Source organism: Orcinus orca, chromosome 5, assembly GCF_937001465.1.
Source record: "Orcinus orca chromosome 5, mOrcOrc1.1, whole genome shotgun sequence".
Lineage (NCBI taxonomy): Eukaryota > Metazoa > Chordata > Mammalia > Artiodactyla > Delphinidae > Orcinus > Orcinus orca.
In genome coordinates, this window is record NC_064563.1 from 138,029,883 (window position 1) to 138,051,962 (window position 22,080).

Here is a 22,080-nt window from a genome sequence, read left to right on the forward strand (position 1 = left end):
GAGGAATGAAGCCTGTTTATTTGCTTTGCTCTGTGGCCAGCTTGCTGTGGGGCCTGGTTTGGTTTTAAAAATTATGGTCCCCGCTGGGAAAGGAAGTAGAATGATTGGGGTAGGGAGAGGGGGCTTTTTACCCTACATCTCGACACTTCGTGTCTTTGGAACTGTTTACAATAAGCATGTGTTCGTGCATTACTTTTGTAAAAAAGCAATTTATTTAGATTATGCTGTTCCTATGAGCAATGTCCCACTGAGGGGACAAGATGATCTTTGGGGGTAAGGTACTTTTCTGCAGTGCCCCAGACTCAAATCCTTTCAGAGGGGCATCACAGCTCTCTCTGTTCTGTAAATGTGTCTAACTATACGAAATTATAAGGGACAGCACACAGATTAGGAATTTTACATGGGTTGTAATTGGGGATCATTTCTGACTGCCTGGAGTCATTTGCAATATTATTTCAGCTGCGAGTGGATTATAGTTAGTTATAAGAATCCCTCCATCATGCCGAGATATCCACGAAATTTATTTGCTGTGCTTTGCCCTCTCGTTTTTCACTGGGAAAGGAAGCCAGCAAAGCATGTTTATTCTGGTTCCCAAAGGAGAGAAGGACCACATCCCTCCACCCCTAAAGAAAACTCTCTATTTGAAATGTCTTTTCCACTTACCCTGCTCTGAATAATGGAGTTTCTAAACTCTTTTGTTTTTCTAAATATTAAATTTCCAAAGGAAGGATATTTTTGAGTTCAAAGCACCTATTTCAAGTCTTTAATGGTTCTCTTGGTCTGGCATTCATCAGCAAGAATTTTTAAAACAGCATCCTGTGGGTCAGTTCAGTAGCTGAAAAGACTGTTCTAAGCCAACACTGTTGGCACATAATGCTGAGACAAATCTCCCCACAAAATCTTTGCTGTTCATTGGGTTCTGGGTCCTGGAGAGGCCATCTGGACCATCACTCTGTCTCCAGGCAGGCTGGTTGGGGGGCCAGCACAGGGTGGGATTTGTTGGGGCAAGTAGCCTAGAGTCACACAGCACTGGCCCCCCATATTTCTCAGCCTGCTGGGTGGATTGACCGAGGCTGGAGCTGCCGGGAGTAGGATGCCATGCAGCCTTCTCATGTCCCCCACCTCCATGAGCAGGAGACGGTCAGTTCACCCTGAACTGGCCTCAGCACCTGGGATTCTTAGACCAGTGGCCCAAAATCCACCCTGGACCTTCTGCTGTTGCTCTGGCTCTGAGCTTCTTCAAAACCACACTGTGGGAAACTTGAAGACTCAGAAAAATGAACTTCTGAAATCCAAAGCAAGCCAGTTCCTGTCATCTTTCCTCACAGGTACTTGTGTCTGGTTCCTCAGTCGTTCTGTGTGTCTCTGGTCACGTGCACCATCCTTGCTGCAGAGTTATCAGTTTCTAGGAATGTCACCGTTTCTCAGTGGGGTGCTATTGGCACTGGAGGTGGGCCATTCTCTGTCCTGTATATTGCAGGTCATCTAGCAGCCCTGGTTCAGCCCCCCAAATTCCAGCAGCCACCTCCAGTCATTATGACAACCAAGAATTCATTCTCAGCCTGGAGTTGAGTGGTGGTTGCAGTGCAACCCTCAGCCTGGTGGGGAGCAATACCACCCTCAGTCTGTCTTCAGCCTGTAGGTGGGGCAGTACCGTCTTCAGCCTGTAGGTGGGGCAGTACTGTCTTCAGCCTGGGTGAGGGGCAGTACCGTCTTCAGCCTGGGGGAGGGGCAGTACTGTCTTCAGCCTGGGGGGGGGCAGTACCATCTTCAGCCTGTAGGGGGGGGCAGTACCGTCTTCAGCCTGTAGGTGGGGCAGTACCGTCTTCAGCCTGGGGGAGGGGCAGTAGCGTCTTCAGCCTGTAGGGGGGCAGCACCATCTTCAGCCTGTGGGCGGGCAGTACCGTCTTCAGCCTGTAGGAGGGGCAGTACCGTCTTCAGCCTGTGGGCAGGCAGTACCGTCTTCAGCCTGTGGGGGGGCAGTACTGCCTTCAGTACTGTTGCGGGGGGGCGGCATCACCCCCAGCTGACGACCCCAGGGTTCTTAGCGCTATGCTCTGGGGGTCAGGCGTTTCTCCTCTTCCATCATGAATTCCCAGCACCCAGCACAGTAGGATATCAGTAAATATTTGTCAAAGGAATGAAGGAATGAGATCCATGAGCAAGCTTCAAGAGGGTCTGCAAATCCTTTAAAATTGTGTGCAGAATGTGTATATTGTGTGCATTGTATGCATATGTTTTCTGAGGTAAGAGTTCATAGCATCCACCAGATTCTGCAAGAGGAATTGTGACCTACGGGGACGTTTGGAAGACTGTTCCAACCAGTGTCCACTACTAGCCCGATGTTTGTGTCCCTGCAAACGTCACTGCACAGTGTGTGGGAACTGAGTTTTAGAGCTGCTGGTCTGTACCAGTACTCATATCCCTGAAGAAAGGAATGTCCTGAAAATTGCAGGGGAGACTCTGCTTCCCTGAGTTCATACAAGTCTGTAATGCAAGGGCTGTATTCTACCCTTTAACAAGAAATGGACTTACCCCTGGGCCCTTGGACTCACTAACAGGAAAGTTTCGTAAGAATAAGGCAGGAATGAGATATTTTCCTCCCAAATTCAAGAGTGTTTCCTGGGTGGCTTTCCTAAAGAAAGCTAAAGAAACTGGTGACATCACTCAGCTTCCGGTAAGCTGGGGCTCACGCGTCACCTTGGCAGAGGTTGGCTGAGCCCCCCAGATGAGCAGTCATGACTTGCTTCCTCCCTGAGAATTCATTGTTGATGCAATTGTTTTAATAAAACACAGTCAATGCACCGAGGCAGGAAGGACAGCTAGACCAAGCTGGTGGCTGAACAGAGGGCCCGAGTCCCAGAAACATCTGCAGACCTACGCGAAGGCTCATACTCAGCCCGTGGCCCTGTGGAATTGTAGTTTAGCCGCACTGCCATGGCTTTGAATGAGGTCTCGGATGGAAGGGCGTGGAGGGTGTTAACATGAAAGCCTTGATGCTTTCCTGGCATCCATCTGCCCATCCTGGGATTATCCTGTCCCAGGAAGAGAAGCTCCAGCATTCTAGAGAGGGCATTTGGCCAGGGGAGGGGACAACTGAAGGCTGGAAGCGCCAGCTCAGAGTTAATCTTGGGCCCAGTGAAGCATTTACCAAGAAGTCTATGATATCATTCGCCCCAGAGGGATCGTTCTGTTTGCAGAAGCTTCCAGCATATAGCCTGGATCAGTCACGAGCCTAGAAACTCCCTCGGGGGAAGATGGAAACTCTGAGGAACCCCTGATAGTTCAGAGCAGTCTTCTCAGATTTGAGTGTACCTAAAAAGTTACCTGGATAGCTTGTTTCTTTTTTTTTTAATTAATTTATTTATTTTGCTGTGTTGGGTCTTTGTTTCTGTGCGAGGGCTTTCTCTAGTTGTGGCAAGCGGGGGCCACTCTTCATCGCGGTGCGCGGGCCTCTCACTATCATGGCCTCTCTTGTTGCAGAGCACAGGCTCCAGACGCACAGGCTCAGCCCGTTGCTCCGCGGCACGTGGGATGTTCCCAGACCAGGGCTCGAACCCATTTCCCCTGCATTGGCAGGCAGATTCTCAACCACTGTGCCACCAGGGAAGCCCCCTGGATAGCTTATTATATCAGATTCCAGGCCCTGACTCCACAGTCTAGTCAGCAGGGGCCTGAGCATCTGCATTTCTAATAAGCTCCCAGGTGCTGCTGATGCTGCCCATCTAGGGACCCGACTTTGAGAACCACTGGTGTCCAGCAGGGGGTTCCGCACTGTGCTCCACAGCACCCCCTTGTGGGGAGAAGAAGGGATGCGAAAAGCAAGTGAATGGGACTCAGCGCCTCACCCCCATCTACATCCAAGACACCTCCCAGTCTTCTTTACAAATCTGGTTTTGGTGATTAAACAAAGAACCCCTGATAAAAAGGACAGGGCTGAGGGGACCACTGACCTGGAAGAGGTAGGTCCAGACCTGCAGGAGGGGTACTCCCTAGAGCCGCAAGCTTCCCCGCCCCTCATTCCAGTGTGCCTGGGGCAGGGGACAGCCTCTGCCCAAAACCCGAGAGCATCCAAAGCAGACCAACCCCAAGTAACCGGCTAAGTGAGCAGAGGCCAGGGCGGGTGCCACCTGCTGTGCCTGCCCCACCCCACGTCAGCAGAGCCTACTCCTCGTGGACCTGCAGCCAAAGCTGTGTCCGGCCATCTGCACCTGGAGGAATTCCCTGTCTGCCTGTAGGTTCACTGCTCAGCTCCCGTGAGTGCAGGACAGCAGCCTGGTCCAGGAGAGTTTGCCCAGCAGCGTCTGGATGTGCCCCACCTCTGCCCTATCCCCGGGCCCATCAGGAGCCTCAGCACCGCCATTTCATCCTCCAAAAACCAACCTCAGGATAACCATGTGCCCTCCTGTAGCTCTGATCCAACAGCAGTGATCTGGGGTAGAGCCCAGTCTCTGGGGTCAAAGTGTCAGGTTCCCATCTCAGCTTCTCCACCACCCAGCTGAAAGAGCTTGGGTGAGGCAACCTCTCTGACCCTCAGTTTCCCTGTCTGTACAATGGGGATGATTTTAGTGTCTATGTAAGCATTAAACACAACTGTCAGTGTTCAGCTCCTGGTAGAGCACCTGGCATGGTGAGAGCCCTCAGGAAATGTCAGCCAGTTGTTACTAAGTCTACTCTGTTTATTTTGTTTGTTTGTTTGTTTTGGTTTGTTTTTAGGCCGCCCCATGTGGCATGTGGGATCTTTGTTCCCTGACCAGGGATCGAACCCGTGCCCCCTGCATTGGGAGCACGGAGTCTTAACCACTGGACTGCCAGGGAAGTCCCCACTAAGTCTTCTCTCTTGACACTCTTTTAGTGGTTTTGCTGAAGCAGGAGTGTGAGGCCTGTAATAGTTTCCTGAGGCTGCTGTGACAAATGACTGCAAACTGGGTGGGCTTAAAACAACAGAAATTTATTTCTCATAGTTCTGGAGGTGAGACGTCCAAAATCAAGATTTGGGCCGGGCCATGTTCCTTTGCGGGCTTCAGGGGAGAATTTATTGCATGCCTTTCCCTTAGCTTCTGTTGCTGCCAGCAATCCCTGGCATTCCTTGGCTTGTAGACACGTCACTGTAGGCTCTGCCTCTGTCGTCATGTGGCGTTCCTTCTGTCTGTCTGTGTAGTCTTCTTATAAGCATGCCAGTCATATTGGACTAGGGCCCGCCCTAATTGAATATGACTTTGTCTTAATTAGATTGCATCTGCAGAGACCCTATTTCCAAACAAGTCCCCTTCAGAGTTACCAGGGATAGGGCTTGAACATATTTTTTTAGGGGACAACACTGTCTAACTGGAGTGAGACCACGAGGCCACAAGGACCCTGGGGATCTTCCCCATGAAGCTGTACAGGCTTCCCCAGACCTGGACTAAATTGTCCCCATGGTTGTGTTTTGCAGGGTGTTCAGACTTACACCTCTTGGATATGTTGACCCCAACTGAGAGAAAGCGACAGGGCTACATCCATGAGCTCATTGTCACGGAGGAGAACTATGTGAATGACCTGCAGCTGGTCACGGAGGTAAGGGCAGCTGGGGGTGCTGGGGCAGGGTGGGGGGCACTGGCAGAGGGTGGGGAAGGCAGCGACTCTGTCAAGGAGGGCTGGGTCCTGATTCCCAGTGTGAGAAGCTTTCTGAGGTACGGGAGCATCAGGACGGTACATCACAGAGGAGAGTCTTACCCAAGAGAAGATGCTTAATTCTCATCCGCGGCCACGGACTCAATTCTCATCTGTGAGTCCTACCCACAGAGGGGCAGAGACCCTTCAAGCCAGGGATAGATGAGCCTGTGAGGAGTGCATGAGCGGGGACACACGGGCTGTGAGGTGGGAGTCTGAGCTCGGCTCAGAGAACTTGCAGCTCAGCCACCAGCTAATTGATGCCATAGAGCATCATCTCCCTGGCCCTCAGCAGTGACATCTGAAAGATGGCAGTCATCTGCTGATATCTTGGTTATTCCTCATGCTACATATTACCCACCAGAAAAATCTGTTGCAGAGAATGAAGATGTTTCCTCCCGGCACCCCGTGCGTACCCTCCCTCCCCCGTCCTGGACGATGTCTCATTTTGGCTCTCCTCCCAGGGAGCTGTTGAAGGGCCTTGTCTGCCTAGTCCAGAGGATGGGGAGGTGCAGAGTTGGGAAGTTCTGCTTTTCAGGAAGCCTTTGGTCCATACTCATGGGAGGTTGCCATATTAGGAGACAGGGGTTTGCAGAGCTGGACGTCGGGGTCACCCTACAGTTTGAAAAGTACCATCATCGTTTGGGAACCCCTGTACCCCAACTATTGTGAAACCATCTCCTCTGATAGTCTTAACGACCCCGAAAGGCATTGCTCGGTTACCCAGTGTTGATGAGTACAGGATGCAGGATGAGTTGATGGCCCCCAAGGCCATCATTCATGCTTAGGGAGCATCGGTATGAAGAGGTGTCCCTTTCTCAAGACATGTGACTGTCACTAAATATACAGTCTTGGATGTCTAGGCTGTGAATGTCACCCTCTTAGATACGGTACGTTGTGCAGTGGCCTGGTATATGCCAGGTTCAACATCGGCTTAAAGACTCATGAAGTGCTCTGGGCTCCCAGGGATCAGCCTCAGCCTGCCCCGGTCCCTAAGGTACCTTCCAGCGAGTGGCCTGCCTGCAATGGCAGCTATGACCTCTTTCTAGGCAGGGGCTCACCACGTGGGGCTCAGTCAAGACCTGTGGTCTGCTGTGAGTTGCCCACCCACGCGGAGCTTGGTGACGCTCCTCAATTTCCTGGAGCCCCAGAGGGGGGCAGCGCCCACCTGGTACCAGGCCTTCACTCACTGGCTCCGTCCCAGGCCCAGCCCAGGCTGTGGGCAGAGCAGAGGAGTCCATCCTGTCCCCAGGCTGCTGGTTGGGGGCCCGGCTGCCAGGGCTGCTCCCCTGGGCTTCCTGAGGCTTGTCTGTGCAGCCGATGCTGGGAGCAGGAATGCGGGAGTGCCCCCCACCCCATGCATCTCTCGGCCCTCCACTTCCCCCCTGTGCCCAATTCCCCACCGTGGCAGGTGAGGGCTTGAGTGCCTTTGTCCAGACCCCCTGCTGAGTCCTGGCGGAGTTAAGGCCTGTCCTCCAGGGTTTAGTGGGCCTCCTTGTAAAACAGTGTGGGCCTGATGGGAACCCACCACCCCCCATAGCCCCCGGCAGAGGGAGGGCCACCTGCTTCAGAAACTCTGCAGCTTCTGGGCCTCCCAGCCAAAGCTGCAGATGCCTCGGTCCTTCCCGTGGCTCTGAACAGGCCGGTGTGTGCGTGCGTTTGAGTTTTAAGCTAACTGTTTGCTTTCTGTACTGCTTCGTTTTCTGCATCTGTAGATCTTTCAGAAACCCCTGATGGAGTCTGAGCTGCTGACAGAGAAAGAGGGTGCTATGATTTTTGTTAACTGGAAGGACCTGATTATGTGTAATATCAAACTGCTGAAGTAAGCCTCTTCTCTACCCCAGCCCGCCTTAGCCCTCGCGCACTGGCCCTGCCACGCGGCTTCGTCCGTGTGTCCCCTCCATGCATGCCGCCCTGTGTTTCTTTCTGCCTCTCTTCCTCATTTCCACTCACGAGAACCATCGCTCTTTCTTGCCCTGGTGCTTTCTGGAAACACACCCCCAATTTTTCACCGGGGAGAACGGATTGCTCAGGCATCCCGGTTCCTGCTTTTACCGTGGTTCTAGAATGAACAGAGCTGGGCCGATTCTGGCTCCTAATCGCTGGCCAGCTCCATCCAGGTGGGGGGCAGCCCCCCATGCCTCAGACCCTGGTTCCATTGGGGGAATGTTGGTCTCTTGAGACTTTCTTGGCTCCTGAAGATGGGAAACGGTGGGACCGCTCATGGCCACGGTCAGCGGCAGTTCTCAGGATAGGCCTCTGAGGAGCTGGCCTGGAGCGGTTGCTATTTTATTTATTCCTGTTTTAATTCTCAGAGGCAGCTGCAGGGCCAGGGAGAAACACTGGGCCAGGAGTCTGGAGACCTGGGCTTGGAGCCCAACTTGCTGCCCTTCCTCAGTTTCCCCACCGGTAAAAGGAAGGGATTGGATTACATCATCACAAAAGTCCTTTCCAGTTCTTAAAAGAACTTCCAAATCTGTGTCCACCAGGCCCTCGGTATAACATCATTTGCTAGAAAACAGATGAAGTCTGTGGTGATCCTGGGGGCCAGGATGAAGCACAGGCCCTGGGAACTGGTGTCCATTCCAGCTCTCTAGGTTCATATAATTGGGAAGGAGCTATTCCCTGAATGTGGTCCCTGGGATTTTATAAAGTGATTTCAGGTTCCCACTTTCCTGAGTGTGTTTGGGAGTCGATGAAGGGATGGACAGAGAGGTGGATGTGAAGAAAAACTATAACGTCTTCTGTCTCTATGTTCTAGAAGACGTTAATCAAAGATGACGGCATGGGGGTGGCTTGGAGAAAGTATTTCCATTACCCCCCTTGAGAAGCATATTGTAGAGGTTTCTAGCGTAGGTCTGGGTCAGACTCTTGGGCTCACACCCTGCTGTTGCCTACCTGCTTTGAGCAAGTCGCCTATGCTCCCTGGGCCTCAGTGTCCTCATCTGTAAAATGGGGGTGATAATAGTATCTACCATGTACGGTTCTCCTTAGGGAGCATTTAGACAGCGATTGCCTGGTCCCTCGTAAGTGCTGGGCTTGGGCCCCAGGGTGGGCTGAGCACCCACTCTTGCCTTGGAGAGAGGCTGCCTTGTCACTTGAGGCAGGTGGGCTAGTTAACCCCTGAACCTACAAGTACTAAACCTCAAGTGTTGGAGACAGGTTGTTTTGAAATAGATGAAGAGGTTTTCTGTTGAACATATACCTACAAGTTAACACCTCTTTCCTTGGGCGGCTGCATGGGGGTGGGGAGGCGGGAAATGGGTCTGATGTTCCCGAGTGACACCCCTCCCCAGCCCTCCCAGCATCGGCGCTCCCCATGCCTTTCTGTTGTCTCTGTACTTTTAACCCTCCGTCCTGCTCCTGTCAGGAAAGCAGAAGCCCCTTTCCTGAGCTCTGTCAGGGCCAGGCCTGCGTGTTCCTTCCTCCCATTAGCGCTGATGGGCTCCACAGCCCCAGAGGTAGGAATTGAGAACGCTCTTGCAACCGTGGAAACGAGGCTCAGAGAGGTTGAGTGACTTGTCCAAAGTCACACAGAAGGCGATCAGGGTGCCCTGGGCTGCTCAGTGGACAACGCCCAGGGTCCCACTAGGGGTTCCACACTGTCCTGCCCTCGATGGAAAGAAGGTGAGACCAGGAGGCAGACGTCTCAAGTTTTCATCTGCGCTCCAGCGCCTTCTAACTCGTTTTGGGCAGTTACCTCGGGCAGATAACTCCCCACCCCTTTGTTTTAGAGCTTGTAAAATTGCAGTCAGGGCGCCTGCCCTGTCTAGCATGCAGGGTTATCCCAGGGAGCAAGGAGATCAGGTGTACAGCTGGCGTCCTGTCAATCATGGCACCAGCGGGCACAGACACCCCCTCTCCCGTCACAGGTATGCTCTGCGCCTTCCTCTGATGACCTGATTGGTTAGTTGGGCTGATCTTTTCATTTTCCAGATAAAATACTTGTATTTAGCAGGAGCTTTCCGGGGACCTGATTTCTTTCTTCCTTTCTTTTCTTTTTTTTTTTTCCTTTTCAAAATCTTATTATGAACATTTTCAAACATACCAGAAAAAATTGAAAGAATTTTATGGTGAGCGCCCATATTGTAGATTATACACTTTTGCTGCATAGACTTAATTTCTTTGTGCAAAGGACTAATCCCAATGATGGGAAGATTTAGGACTCCTGGCAGGATGGAAGAAGATGAAGAGAACTTAAGGCAGCTCCCCCTGGAAGGCCGCAGTGGGCAGCCACGTATCTCTCACTCCTGATACAAGGGCCAGCGACTCCTTGTACTTAGAGGGGGGACGTAGGATTTATCAAACAGATAAATAAGAAACAAATAAAATGATCATAAAAGGGATCTACCTGGGGCACACAGACTTCCTACTAATGCCGCCTCTGGTTGGGGGTGAAAATGGATGGTTGACCGTCTTACCTGTGAGCAGAGAGCTGAGAAGTTTGTCTTCAATGAGCAGAGTAGGGGAGAAGAATCTAGAACATTTTAAAGTTAAGAGCTAGGCGCAGGCCCCTAGGGGTGGCTGTTAGAAGTGATAGCAGTAGGGACGCAGAAGTGAGATAGGGTGTGTAGAACCAGGTACTGCAGCTGTTTTTTTTAATCAAGATCCTTTCCTGCCTCCTTGCTTGAAAAATAAATAAATGAAAGAACTTCTCCCCCTCCAAAAAAGTTTTTATTAAATATTAAGTATTCAGTTTTCTTTTTAACTTAAGAAGAATAGCCATGATTTTATTTTAGGCAGAAAAACAAAGAAAAATAAAAAGTGAAAAAGATACCTTGTGGGGTAAAGACGGGGTGGGGAGAAGGAAAGAAGGCGCTTTGGGTGGGAGTGGGCAGGGTGGGAGGAAAGGAGGGAGAGGCTCGAGGAAATGAAGAGGAAGGACAGAAGGGAAGGGAAGAGCAGAGGGGCCGTGGAAGCCCCGCTTGGTGGGATGGCAGGAGCTGCTTCTGGAGCGAGGACAGGCCAGGAGCCCCGAGCAGCTTGAGGGGAGGTGGGGCTGGGCACGGTGCTTGTTCTCACATGCGGTTCTTGCAGAATGTGGGCTCTGGAGACCAGGGCTTCCTGCCACCCATGAGCTGTGTGACTCTGGTCAAGTCACTCGATTTCTGCATGCCTCGGTTTCCCCAACTGTCAATAGGGATAAGAAGTCATATAGGTGACACATAGGACACGTTCATAAAGGCCAGCTCTCTTGACCATCCCCTTGATCTGCGAACTTCAGAGGGCTACTCATTCGGTCAGCAAACGTCAGGCTCTCTGATGTGTTCATTAGCTGACCTTGACTCCATAGACCTCTATATGAGATCACGAATCAGCTCACCAAAGGGCGGGGCTGAGGCTGCAGCAATAGACTCATGTGATCCCTGGTGATGTGCCGTTTCAACCCACTCAAACTCAGTCCTCAGAAGCCTTGCCTGTACGGTAGAACATCCCAGAAGTTGACTCACAGTTCAACCTAACGGGTGCCTGGTCCACAGCAGGGGCCTGATTTTAGGTCTGTCTCGCAGTTGAACAACTCAGGTCTCCAAGCGTGGGCCTCCAGAACCCAGGAACTGGCTTAACTTCCTCAAGACAGGGATGATCTGCGTGTGATCTTTTTTCTTTTCCCTTTTCTTCTCTCCCCATCATTAAAAAAAATAAATAAAAGGAGGGGAGCAGGTGAACTTACTCTTATTCCCTTGCAGAAAGATTGTGTTGCTCCTCATTGGAAAATCATGGAATGATGGAATTTCTTCCCATTTCCGTCCATAGCAAGTTTGTAACATCGTTATTCAGCACTCTCATCCCCCAGAATTGGTAGTGACGTAACCCTTGAGCAAATTTCTACACACTGGGAGATATTCCACACCAACCCTCCAATGAGCAGTGGCCACCTGGCCATCCTGAGGGTACCAACCTGCCATTCCTTACACCCCAGGCAGCCAGCGCAGACCAGCATCTCTCTCCACAAGGGCACCTGCTTGAGGGGGAGTGGCTCATTGTTTGGACCACATAACTCACTGTCCCTAAAGTTTTTCTCCTTGGCTTGTTTCCCAGTCCAAAGATTTTTTTTTTCTTTAACCAAAAATGTAGGAGAAAGAAAATAAAGTGATCTGAAGTTTTTAATACAAAGATTGCAGAGCCTTCTTAGAATTATATAGCCCTACCCATGACCTTGAAAGCAGCCAGAGGAATTCATAGTAACATCCTCCCAGCCTTATGTAAAAATCCCATATCATACCATTCTGTTCCTTCCATCCATCCATCCATCCATCCATCCATCCAGGCATCCAGCCATCCAGCCGTCCATCATCCATAATCACCAGGGTAGGCAGAACACACCCATGGCCTCATATGTCGAGGTCCTGCCCTTATAGTACATTGCTATCCTTGCTGCATAAAAGCTTGGTGCCACGCCCTTCTTATAGATGCTGGGTTAGGAGTTGACATACGAGTTAGAAGGGTGGGATGCACAGTCCTGATTGTTATGGTCTTGAACACTCAGATGCAGCTGGACTCCTGAACAAACACTTTCCAGTCCCTCTAGTCCCTTCTCAGCTTCCAGGATATAAATTGTTTGAGTCTATGACCCATTATCATATGAATAGGCTTCTCTCTTCAGAACTCCTCTTAATCCAGTCAACTTCAAATTAGCCACAGCGATGGAGCAGTGAACCAGAGAATGGCACAGATTGTTCAGACAATCATTTATACCTGGCTTTCGTGAACACAATGGGATTGTTTTTCTGTGGCAGTTGATTTACCATCTTGGTTATGTTTTGTTTGGTCTGAAATTGAGCCTCCATGGCCCCTGGCAACAGCAGCTTCCCTTGGGTAGCACTGGCCCCGGAAACAGGTTCAGTGTTGGGGCCATACCAGCCTGGACAGATCAACCATAAAGTGAGACATCCACCCAGGGATCCTGTCTGAGTTATTCAAAAACAGGATTCCATATATTTCCACAAGAAAAAATTGTCTTTTATGCTGACTTGTTCAGCAAAGTTGTGTTTTTTTATTTTAAGTTTTTCTTCCTAAGAGCCAGCAAACAGACTTCATGTCAAAGAAAAATGCCCCAGTGATACCTCTTTGTAGCACTAGACTCATTTCTTTTCCTGTTCCTTGTCTGCCACATAGATGCTTTAGTGGCCCTGGATTTGTGCCCCTCACACACATCCCATTTCTGTACCACCTAGAAGTGTGCTGTGTACGCGTCAGAGAGCGTGAAGAGGGCGCTCACTTCTCGTGTTTCTGTGCAGAGCGCTGAGAGTTCGCAAGAAGATGTCTGGGGAGAAGATGCCTGTGAAGATGATCGGGGACATCCTGACTGCCCAGCTGCCACACATGCAACCCTACATCCGCTTCTGCAGCTGCCAGCTCAACGGGGCTGCCTTGATCCAGCAGAAGACAGATGAGGCCCCCGACTTCAAGGAGTTTGTGAAAGTAAGGAGCCCAGGCTGAGCTGAGTCTCTGCCCCCGCCAAGTGGCTGTTTTCCAGCAGCTGGGCATGTGAGGGGCTGATTCACACATTTACAGAAGGCCAACAAGGGTGAGGTCTCAGCTGAACAGTAGGGGCTGCCTCTCGCCGGCGAGTGGCTGGGACCAAGGGGGTGGGCTTGGAGAGGAGGGACCAGTGCTGGCCTAGAAGCTCTGCCTTGGCCAGGTGTGAGTGGTGTTATTTGAATACACGTTTAAATCCTCCATCTCAATTTTAGGCCTAGGAGGGCTGGTGGGTCTCAGGTTTCCTATTCTGTTTAATCCGAGCATCCTCAGTTCTTTGCTGCTCTCTGCCCTTCACCTGCAAAGGGAATGGCCGGCAATCCCAATGGACCCTTTGTTTTTTTCCCAATTGGTTCTTTTTGATGGGCTCAAGCTCTAAGAAGCCCATGGGGGTGAGTGTGGGATGCCAGGACCTCTGCCTTGGAGGATAACAAGGGTCTGGAGAGCCATGTGCCCACCAAGGGACATTGTGGGGAAGTGGGCCCCATGCTGCTGGAGACCCCAGGCTTTGGGTCTACTGCCCTTTGCTGGGGTGGGTCCCTGCTGGCCAGGCCAGCCCATGCAATCAGCCCCAACCTCTCCCAGAGGAGAAGAAAAAAGAGAATAAAATAATGTCTGCTAAACAGGCACATTTTGATGAACAGACAGCAAAATAATCATACTAATGACAGGCTTATCTTTGTACCTCCTGCCTTTTGGGGGCAGGCCTTTCCCACTCCCCCGAGTAACCAAGTTTGTGGAGTCATCACTGGGAGGGGAAAATGCCATCTCTTCTCGGCCGTAGCATCAGATGTTCTTGTTCTTTCTTTCTCACCCTGTTTCTCAATATTAAATGCTCTGATTTTCTACCCAATGAGTGGGGCATCTAAGGGAAGAAACACTGCTACGAAGTAGGCCTAGGGTGGGCTGGAGACTGGAGAGCAGACACTGGGCTGCCAGGTGCCATGGGCCACCTGGGGTTCCAGCCAAGGGCCGCATCCTCCCTGGGTGCAGGCAGGATGAGTTCATCACTGGATGTACTTGAACTTGAGGAAAATGCTGACACCAGCCCAGGAGGGGCCTTGTTGCCCCTCCCCTTCTCACCCCTCCCCTCATCCCCTCTCCCTGCCTCATTCCTGCGGGACTTTGACATGCCTTTGCCTGCTGCAAAGTGTTCCTGGAATAATGGTGTCCACGGATGGAGCAGGTTCAGGCACTGACAGGTCCCAGGGCTTGGGGTCCAGGTCATGGCATTAAACCTGTTCCTAAGACATTAAACCTTTGAGAGCTGTCACCATATAACCCCTGTGACTTGTAGACAGGGTCACCCTTTGGAGGTAAAAGGACTCTTGTCCTCCAGTCAAGTTGACAAAAGTGGTGGAAGGAAAGAGGCAGGGAGTCCAGAGTGGAGATAACCACAGCCCCTGGGACTGGGGGCCTGACCCTCATGTCTCGGCTTCACCATCCCTACCCTTCTGGGGCTCCCACCGGCGAGTGCAGGCTTCACCCAAAACAGACAGTGAGATCCGGCCAGGCGCTTCCAGCACCTCTGGGACTTAAGGGGGATTTTTGTTCTGACCCTACAGTCTTGTGACTCTCCTTGCTCCTGGGAATGTTATAAAGTTTTGGTAGGTATCCAGAGGAAATATTCTCTGTAAAGCCAGAATCTCATCTCTGGAAGTAAGGAACCTCATGTTCCATGGAAGGTCCACTGGATCTGGGGAGCAGGGGTCAACCCTGCAGCTGAGTCACGTCCAAGGTAGATTCCCACTCTCCATCTGGAATGTGCCTCCTCCTGGCTTGGGGATAACCAGCCCGGTTCTTCCAGCTCCGGTTCCTCAGCTGTCATTCAGCTAAATGAGACAATGTGATGGGTGGGGAGTCCTGAATAACATCGATGTTGATGTCACTGACCAGATTTTGCAAACTTCTTAAGTACATTTAAAAAAATCTCTTATTGCAGAGACTGGCCATGGACCCTCGCTGTAAGGGAATGCCACTCTCTAGTTTTATACTGAAGCCTATGCAACGGGTAACGAGATACCCACTGATCATTAAAAATGTAAGTAGCTGTCTTGCCTTTTCAAGTAGAGGAATGCTTTCCCAGCAGGTCAGGAATCTGGGGCCATGGGCAGGTTAGCCAGCCAACACACCTGGTATCTATTGTGTAGAAATCTTATACCAACAGGCTGCAGGAGGCATCTACTTGGTAACTCAGAAAGAAAAGCTGGCTTATCATGAAAAGAGCTAATAATACACAGCCTTCAGCTGTGCAACCAAGTGGCCTCCACCTTCTAAGTCGGAACATGAGAGCTCAGTTCTTTTCCTAATACAGGCAGAGTGTCTTTAGGCCTTGGTTTTCCTAGTAAGAAAGAGAGAAAGAAATATAGTTTCCACCACTCATCTTCAGAAAGCCATTGTGAGATACTCTATGTTGATATTAGATGATTGTTTTTCTCCTGTCATTTTAAGAAAGCCAATACCAAAAGAAAAGAATAGAAAACTTAGGGTTTCAGCGTGCCCATCTGTAAAGTGAGTGAGCAGACTTAGACATCCTCTGAGCCTGTGATTCTATAACCACAGGGAGGAAAGCTCCTGGAGAGAAGTTTTAGATCTGGTTCCTTTCAATGGAGAATTTAGAAGCCCAGATCTAGACACTGGTGTGCTCACTGATACTGAGGTGTTGTTGCCTTTTGAGTCTCTCAGTGGCCAAGCCAGGCAATATATGTATGAGTATATATTCATACCCACATATTTACATAACAAGTGTGCAAACATATTCATTTCAAGATTTATATATATTATAATATGTATTAAAACCCATGAGTTTACACCAGTACTTCCTGTTCTAATCTAGTATCATGGAATTTATTCTAGCCTTGCCCCTTTCTCTGTATATAACTCTCTTCTCCATGAGAAGCCTGGCTCTCATTATCCTCAATAGATGTACTTATTTGCTGAATCCCCTTATATGTAGCAAATTTCCCTCTCATATACGCCAGTTCCTCAGTCCAAGCCCAGTTTGACCCCACAAAATACACTGTGGCCACATTGATTGAGTTAAAGAATTAGTTTTTGTTTGTTTGTTTAGTTTTGTTTTTTTGCGGTATGCGGGCCTCTCACTGTTGTGGCCTCTCCCATTGCGGAGCACAGGCTCCTGACGCGCAGGCTCAGCGGCCCTGGCTCACGGGCCCAGCCACTCCGCGACGTGTGGAATCTTCCTGGATCGGGGCACGAACCCGTGTCCCCTGCATCGGCAGGCGGACTCTCAACCACTGCGCCACCACAGAAGCCCTAAAGAATTAGTTTTGAAAGAAGCTTTCAATCTACTGTTTCCTTTTCTCCAACTTGACAGTTACTGTTAAACTAACTCAACACCTTTCTTTACTTCCCCCAATATTTAGTTAGGAATTGAAGTTGGAAACAAGCTTTTTAAGTTCTAAGGGCTTCCCTGGTAGTCCAGTGGCTAAGACTCCACACTCCCAGTGCAAGGGGCCCAGGTTTGATCCCTGGTCAGGCAACTAGAGCCCACATGCTGCAGCAAAGATCCTGCATGCTGCAACTAAGACCTGGAGCAGCCAAATAAATAAAATAAATATTAAAAAATAAAATAGATGTTCTAGATCTAGCTAATGGGGAGAAAAACAAAAACAAGAAAAGGACTGAGAGACATAAATATTAAAAATCAAATTATCATTCTTTGCAGAAACATGATTGTTACCCTAGAGAACCCAAAAGAACGAACTGAAAACTAGCAAACCTAAGAAGAGAATTTTTAAAGTTGGTCAGTTATAACATACATATGGAAAACTGTAAAAATACTAAGATTAAATATTCTTTATAATACTGAGGTGGAGAAATTCTTAGCATGGCACCAAAGGCAGAACTTTAAAGAATTTAGAGTTGTAGCAACTTGAAAAAATTTTTTTTTCCTCTGGGAGAAACCTAGATGTTCATTAAGGAGAGTAGTTAAATAAAGTGGTGAGTCTATACTATGAAAGAGACTTTTTTATATTAGCTGGAATGATATCTAGAAAATGCTGTTAAGTTAAAACAAAACAAACCAAACAAACAAACAAAACCCAAAAACAACCTTTCACAAGCAATCCTACAATATGGTCCATTTTGCAAAACTGAGGAAAAACTCTGTGTGACTGTTAAATGTATGTAGAGCATCTGAAGGGAACTAAAGGGATGCCCTTAAACCTGGGTACAGTTACCTCTGAGACAGGAGAGCAAAGGGGATAGAGCACAGTTGTTATCTATACTTCCGTGTTGTTTGACTCTTGCATATCAAGAATGTGTTAATATTATTTGAATAAACATTTTTCTTAAAAAATGTTTTGTAACAAAATATAATGAACATTAAAGGACAAATGACAGATATAAGCTGAGTAAACAGATTTTAACTGTATATAAGAAGATACTGAAATACACATGGATTATCTATCTATAATATCTATCTATCTATCTATCTATCTGTCATCTCAAGCACCCTTATAACTCAGAATGAAAAAGACAAATACCCTAATAGAAAAATAGGTAAAATATACAACTAGACGTTTCTGAGAGGAGTGTAGAATAGCGGTAAAGAACATGCTGTCATCTTCAATGAGGTGTCGTGCAGAAGTCTGCCGTGGAATCTGTGATCTGATGTGTTAGACACAAAGCCTCTGCACACGACCCCCTATAAGCACATGAAACTGGACTGAGAAGAAGAGTCACAACTATTGCCCTCGAGCTGAGGTGTCACTGTCACCATTTCCCATGAGAAAGTCTGGTCTGAAGTGCAGGGGGGAGGCCTCTGAACATGGCCCTCTATGAGCAAGTGGAACTAGACTGAGCACAGAGGAAAAGAAAAAAAGCCATGGGGCTGACAGAGTCTAGGTGCTCCGTCTGGGTGTCAGGCCTGAGCCTCTGAGATGGGAGAGCTGAGTTCAGGACGCTGGTTCACCAGAGACCTCTCGGACCCACATAACATCAAATGGTGAAAGCTCTCCCACAGATCTCCATCTCAACGCCAACACCCAGCTCCACTCAACAACCAGCAAGCTACAGTGCTTGACGCCCTATGCCAAACAACTAGCAAGACAGGAACACAACCCCACCCATTAGCAGAGAGGCTGCCTAAAATCATAAGAAGGCTACAGACACCCCAAAACACACCACTGGATGTGGTCCTGCCCACCAGAAAGACAAGATCCAGCCTCATCCACCAGAACACAGGCACCAGTCCCCTCCACCAGGAAGCCTACACAACCCACTGAACCAACCTTAGCCACTGGGGGCAGACACCAAACACAATGGGAACTATGAACCTGCAGCCTGGGAAAAGGAGACCCCAAACACAATAAGTTAAGCAAAATGAGGATGCAGAGAAACACACAGCAGATGAGGAGCAAAGTAAAAACCCACCAGACCAAACAAATGAAGAGGAAATAGGCAGTCTACCTGAAAAAGAATTCAGAGTAATGATGGTAAAGATGATCCAAAATCTTGAAGATAGAATGGAGAAAATACAAGAAACGTTTAACAAAGACCTAGAAGAACTAAAGAGCAAACAAACAATGATGAACAACACAATCAATGAAATTAAAATTTATGTAGAAGGAATCAATAGCAGAATAACTGAGGCAGAAGAACGGATAAGTGATCTGGAAGATAAAATAGTGGAAGTAACTACCACAGAGCAGAATAAAGAAGAAAGAATGAAAAGAATTGAGAACAGTCTCAGAGACCTCTGGGACAACATTAAATGCACCAACATTCGAATTATAGGGGTCCCAGAAGAAGAAGAGAAAAAGAAAGGGACTGAGAAAAAATTTAAAGAGCTTATAACTGAAAACTTCCCTAATATGGGAAAGGAAATAGTTAATCAAGTCCAGGAAGCACAGAGAGTTCCATACAGGATAAATCCAAGGAGAAACACGCCAAGACACATATTAATCAAACTATCAAAAATTAAATACAAAGAAAAAATATTAAAAGCAGCAAGGGAAAAGCAACAAATAACATAACAAGGGAATCCCCATAAGGTTAACAGCTGATCTTTCAGTAGAAACTATGCAAGCCAGAAGGGAGTGGCAGGACATATTTAAAGTGATGACAGGGAAAAACCTACAACCAAGATTACTCTACCAGCAAGGATCTCATTCAGATTCAACAGAGAAATTAAAACCTTTACAGACTAGCAAAAACTAAGAGAATTCAGCACCACCAAACCAGCTTTACAACAAATGCTAAACTTCTCTAAGCAGGAACTTCAAGAGAAGGAAAAGACCTACAATAACAAACCCAAAACAATTAAGAAAATCGTAATAGGAACATACATATCGATAACTACCTTAAATGTAAATGGATTAGATGCTCCAACCAAAAGACATAGACTGGGTGAATATATACAAAAACAAGACCCGTATATGTGCTGTCTACAAGGACCCACTGACATAGACTGGGTGAATGGATACAAAAACAAGACCCGTATATATGCTGTCTACAAGACACCCACTTCAGATGGAAGTCTGTAGGGACACATACAGACAGAAAGTGAGGGGATGGAAAAAGATATTCCATGCAAATGGAAATCAAAAGAAAGCTGGGGTAGCAATTCTCATATCAGATAAAATAGACTTTAAAATAAAGACTATTACAAGAGACAAAAAAGGACACTACATAATGATCAAGAGATCAATCCAAGAAGAAAATATAACAATTGTAAATATTTATGCACCCAACATAGGACCACCTCAATACATAAGGCAAATGCTAACAGCCATAAAACGGGAAATCAACAGTAACACAATTATAGTAGGGAATTTTAACATCCCACCTTCACCAGTGAACAGATCATCCAAAATGAAAATAAATAAGGAAACACAAGCTTTAAATGATTCATCAAACAAGATGGACTTAATTGATATTTATAGGACATTCCATCCAAAAACAAGAGAATACAGTTTCTGCTCAAGTGCTCATGGAACATTCTCGAGGATAGATCATGTCTTGGGTCACAAATCAAGCCTCAGTAAATTGAAGAAAATTGAAATGTATCAGGTATCTTTTCCGACCACAGCTCTATGAGATTAGAAATGAATTACAGGGAAAAAAACGTAAAAAACACAAACACATGGAGGCGAAACAATACACTACTAAATAACCAAGAGATCACTGAAGAAATTAAAGAAAAAATCAAAAAATACCTAGAAACAAATGACAATGAAAACATGACGACCCAAAACCTATGGGATGCAGCAAAAGCAGTCCTAAGAGGGAAGTTTACAGCAATACAATCCTACCTCAAGAAACAAGAAAAATCTCAAATAAACAACCTAACCTTACACCTAAAGCAGTTAGAGAAAGAAGAACAAAAAACCCCAAAGTTAGCAGAAGGAAAGAAATCATAAAAATCAGATCAGAAATAAATGAAAAAGAAATGAAGGGAACAATAGAAAAGATCAATAAAACTAAAAGCTAGTTCTTTGAGAAGATAAACAAAATTGATAAACCATTAGCCAGACTTATCAAGAAAAAAAGGGAGAAGACAAATCAATAGACTTAGAAATGAAAAAGGAGAAGCAACAACTGACCCTGCAGAAATACAAAGGATCATGAGAGATTACTACAAGCAATTATATGCCAATAAAATGGACAACCTGGAAGAAATGGTAAAACTCTTAGAAAATTTTACCTTCCGAGACTGAACCAGGAAGAAATAGAAAATATAAACAGACCAATCACAAGCACTGAAATTGAGACTGTGATTAAAAATCTTCCAACAAAAGCCCAGACCAGATGGCTTCACAGGTGAATCCTATCAAACATTTAGAGAAGAGCTAGCACCTATCCTTCTCAAACTCTTCCAAAATATAGCAGAGGGAGAAATACTCCCAAACTCATTCTACGAGGCCACCATCACCCTGATACCAAAACCAGACAAAGATGTCACAAAAAAAGAAAACTACAGGCCAATAATACTGATGAACATAGATGCAAAAATCCTCAACAAAATACTAGCAAACAGATTCCAACAGCACATTAAAAGGATCATACACCATGATCAAGTGTGGTTTATCCCAGGAATGCAAGGGTTCTTCAATATATACAAATCAATCAATGTGATACACAATATTAACAAACTGAAGGAGAAAAACCACATGGTCATTTCAATAGATGCAGAAAAAACTTTTGACAAAATTCAACACCCATTTATGATAAAAACCCTCCAGGAAGTAGGCATAGAGGGAACTTATCTCAACATAATAAAGGCCATATATGACAAACCCACAGCCAACATTGTTCTCAGTAGTGAAAAACTGAAACCATTTCCAGTAAGATCAGGAACAAGACAAGGTTGCCCACTCTCACCACTTTTATTCAACATAGTTTTGGAAGTTTTAGCCACAGCAATCAGAGAAAAAAAAAAGAAATAAAAGGAATCCAAATTGGAAAAGAAAAAATATAACTGTCACTGTTTGCAGATGACATGATACTATACATACAGAATCCTAAAGAAGCTATCAGAAAATAACTAGAGCTAATCAATGAATTTGGTAAAGTAGCAGGATACAAAATTAATGCACAGAAATCTCTTGCATTCCTATACACTAATGATGAAAACTCTGAAATAGAAATTAAGGAAACACTCTCATTTACCATTGCAACAAAAAGAATAAAATACCTAGGAATAAACCTACCTAGGGAGACAAATACCTGTATGAAGAAAACTGTAAGACACTGATGAAAGAAATTAAAGATGATACCAACAGATGGAGAGATATACCATGTTCTTGGATTGGAAGAATCAACATTGTGAAAATGACTATACTACCCAAAGAAATCTACAGATTCAATGCAATTCCTATCAAATTACCATTGGCATTTTTTACAGAACTAGAACAAAAAACCTTAAAATTTGTATGGAGACACAACAGACCCCAAATAGCCAAAGCAGCCTTGAGGGAAAAAAGTGGA

General features: G+C 47.1%; 1 protein-coding gene across 1 annotated transcript in view; it reads left to right on the top strand.

Moving 5' to 3' along the window:
- Positions 1 to 22,080, top strand: part of ITSN1 (intersectin 1) — a 239,470-nt gene that overhangs the window by 193,478 nt on the left and 23,912 nt on the right. Inside the window, exons 29-32 of the mRNA XM_033418238.2 lie at positions 5,435 to 5,556; positions 7,368 to 7,474; positions 12,891 to 13,074; positions 15,074 to 15,172. Coding sequence (XP_033274129.1) covers positions 5,435 to 5,556; positions 7,368 to 7,474; positions 12,891 to 13,074; positions 15,074 to 15,172 — 512 coding nt within the window. The remainder of the gene's footprint in view (positions 1 to 5,434; positions 5,557 to 7,367; positions 7,475 to 12,890; positions 13,075 to 15,073; positions 15,173 to 22,080) is intronic.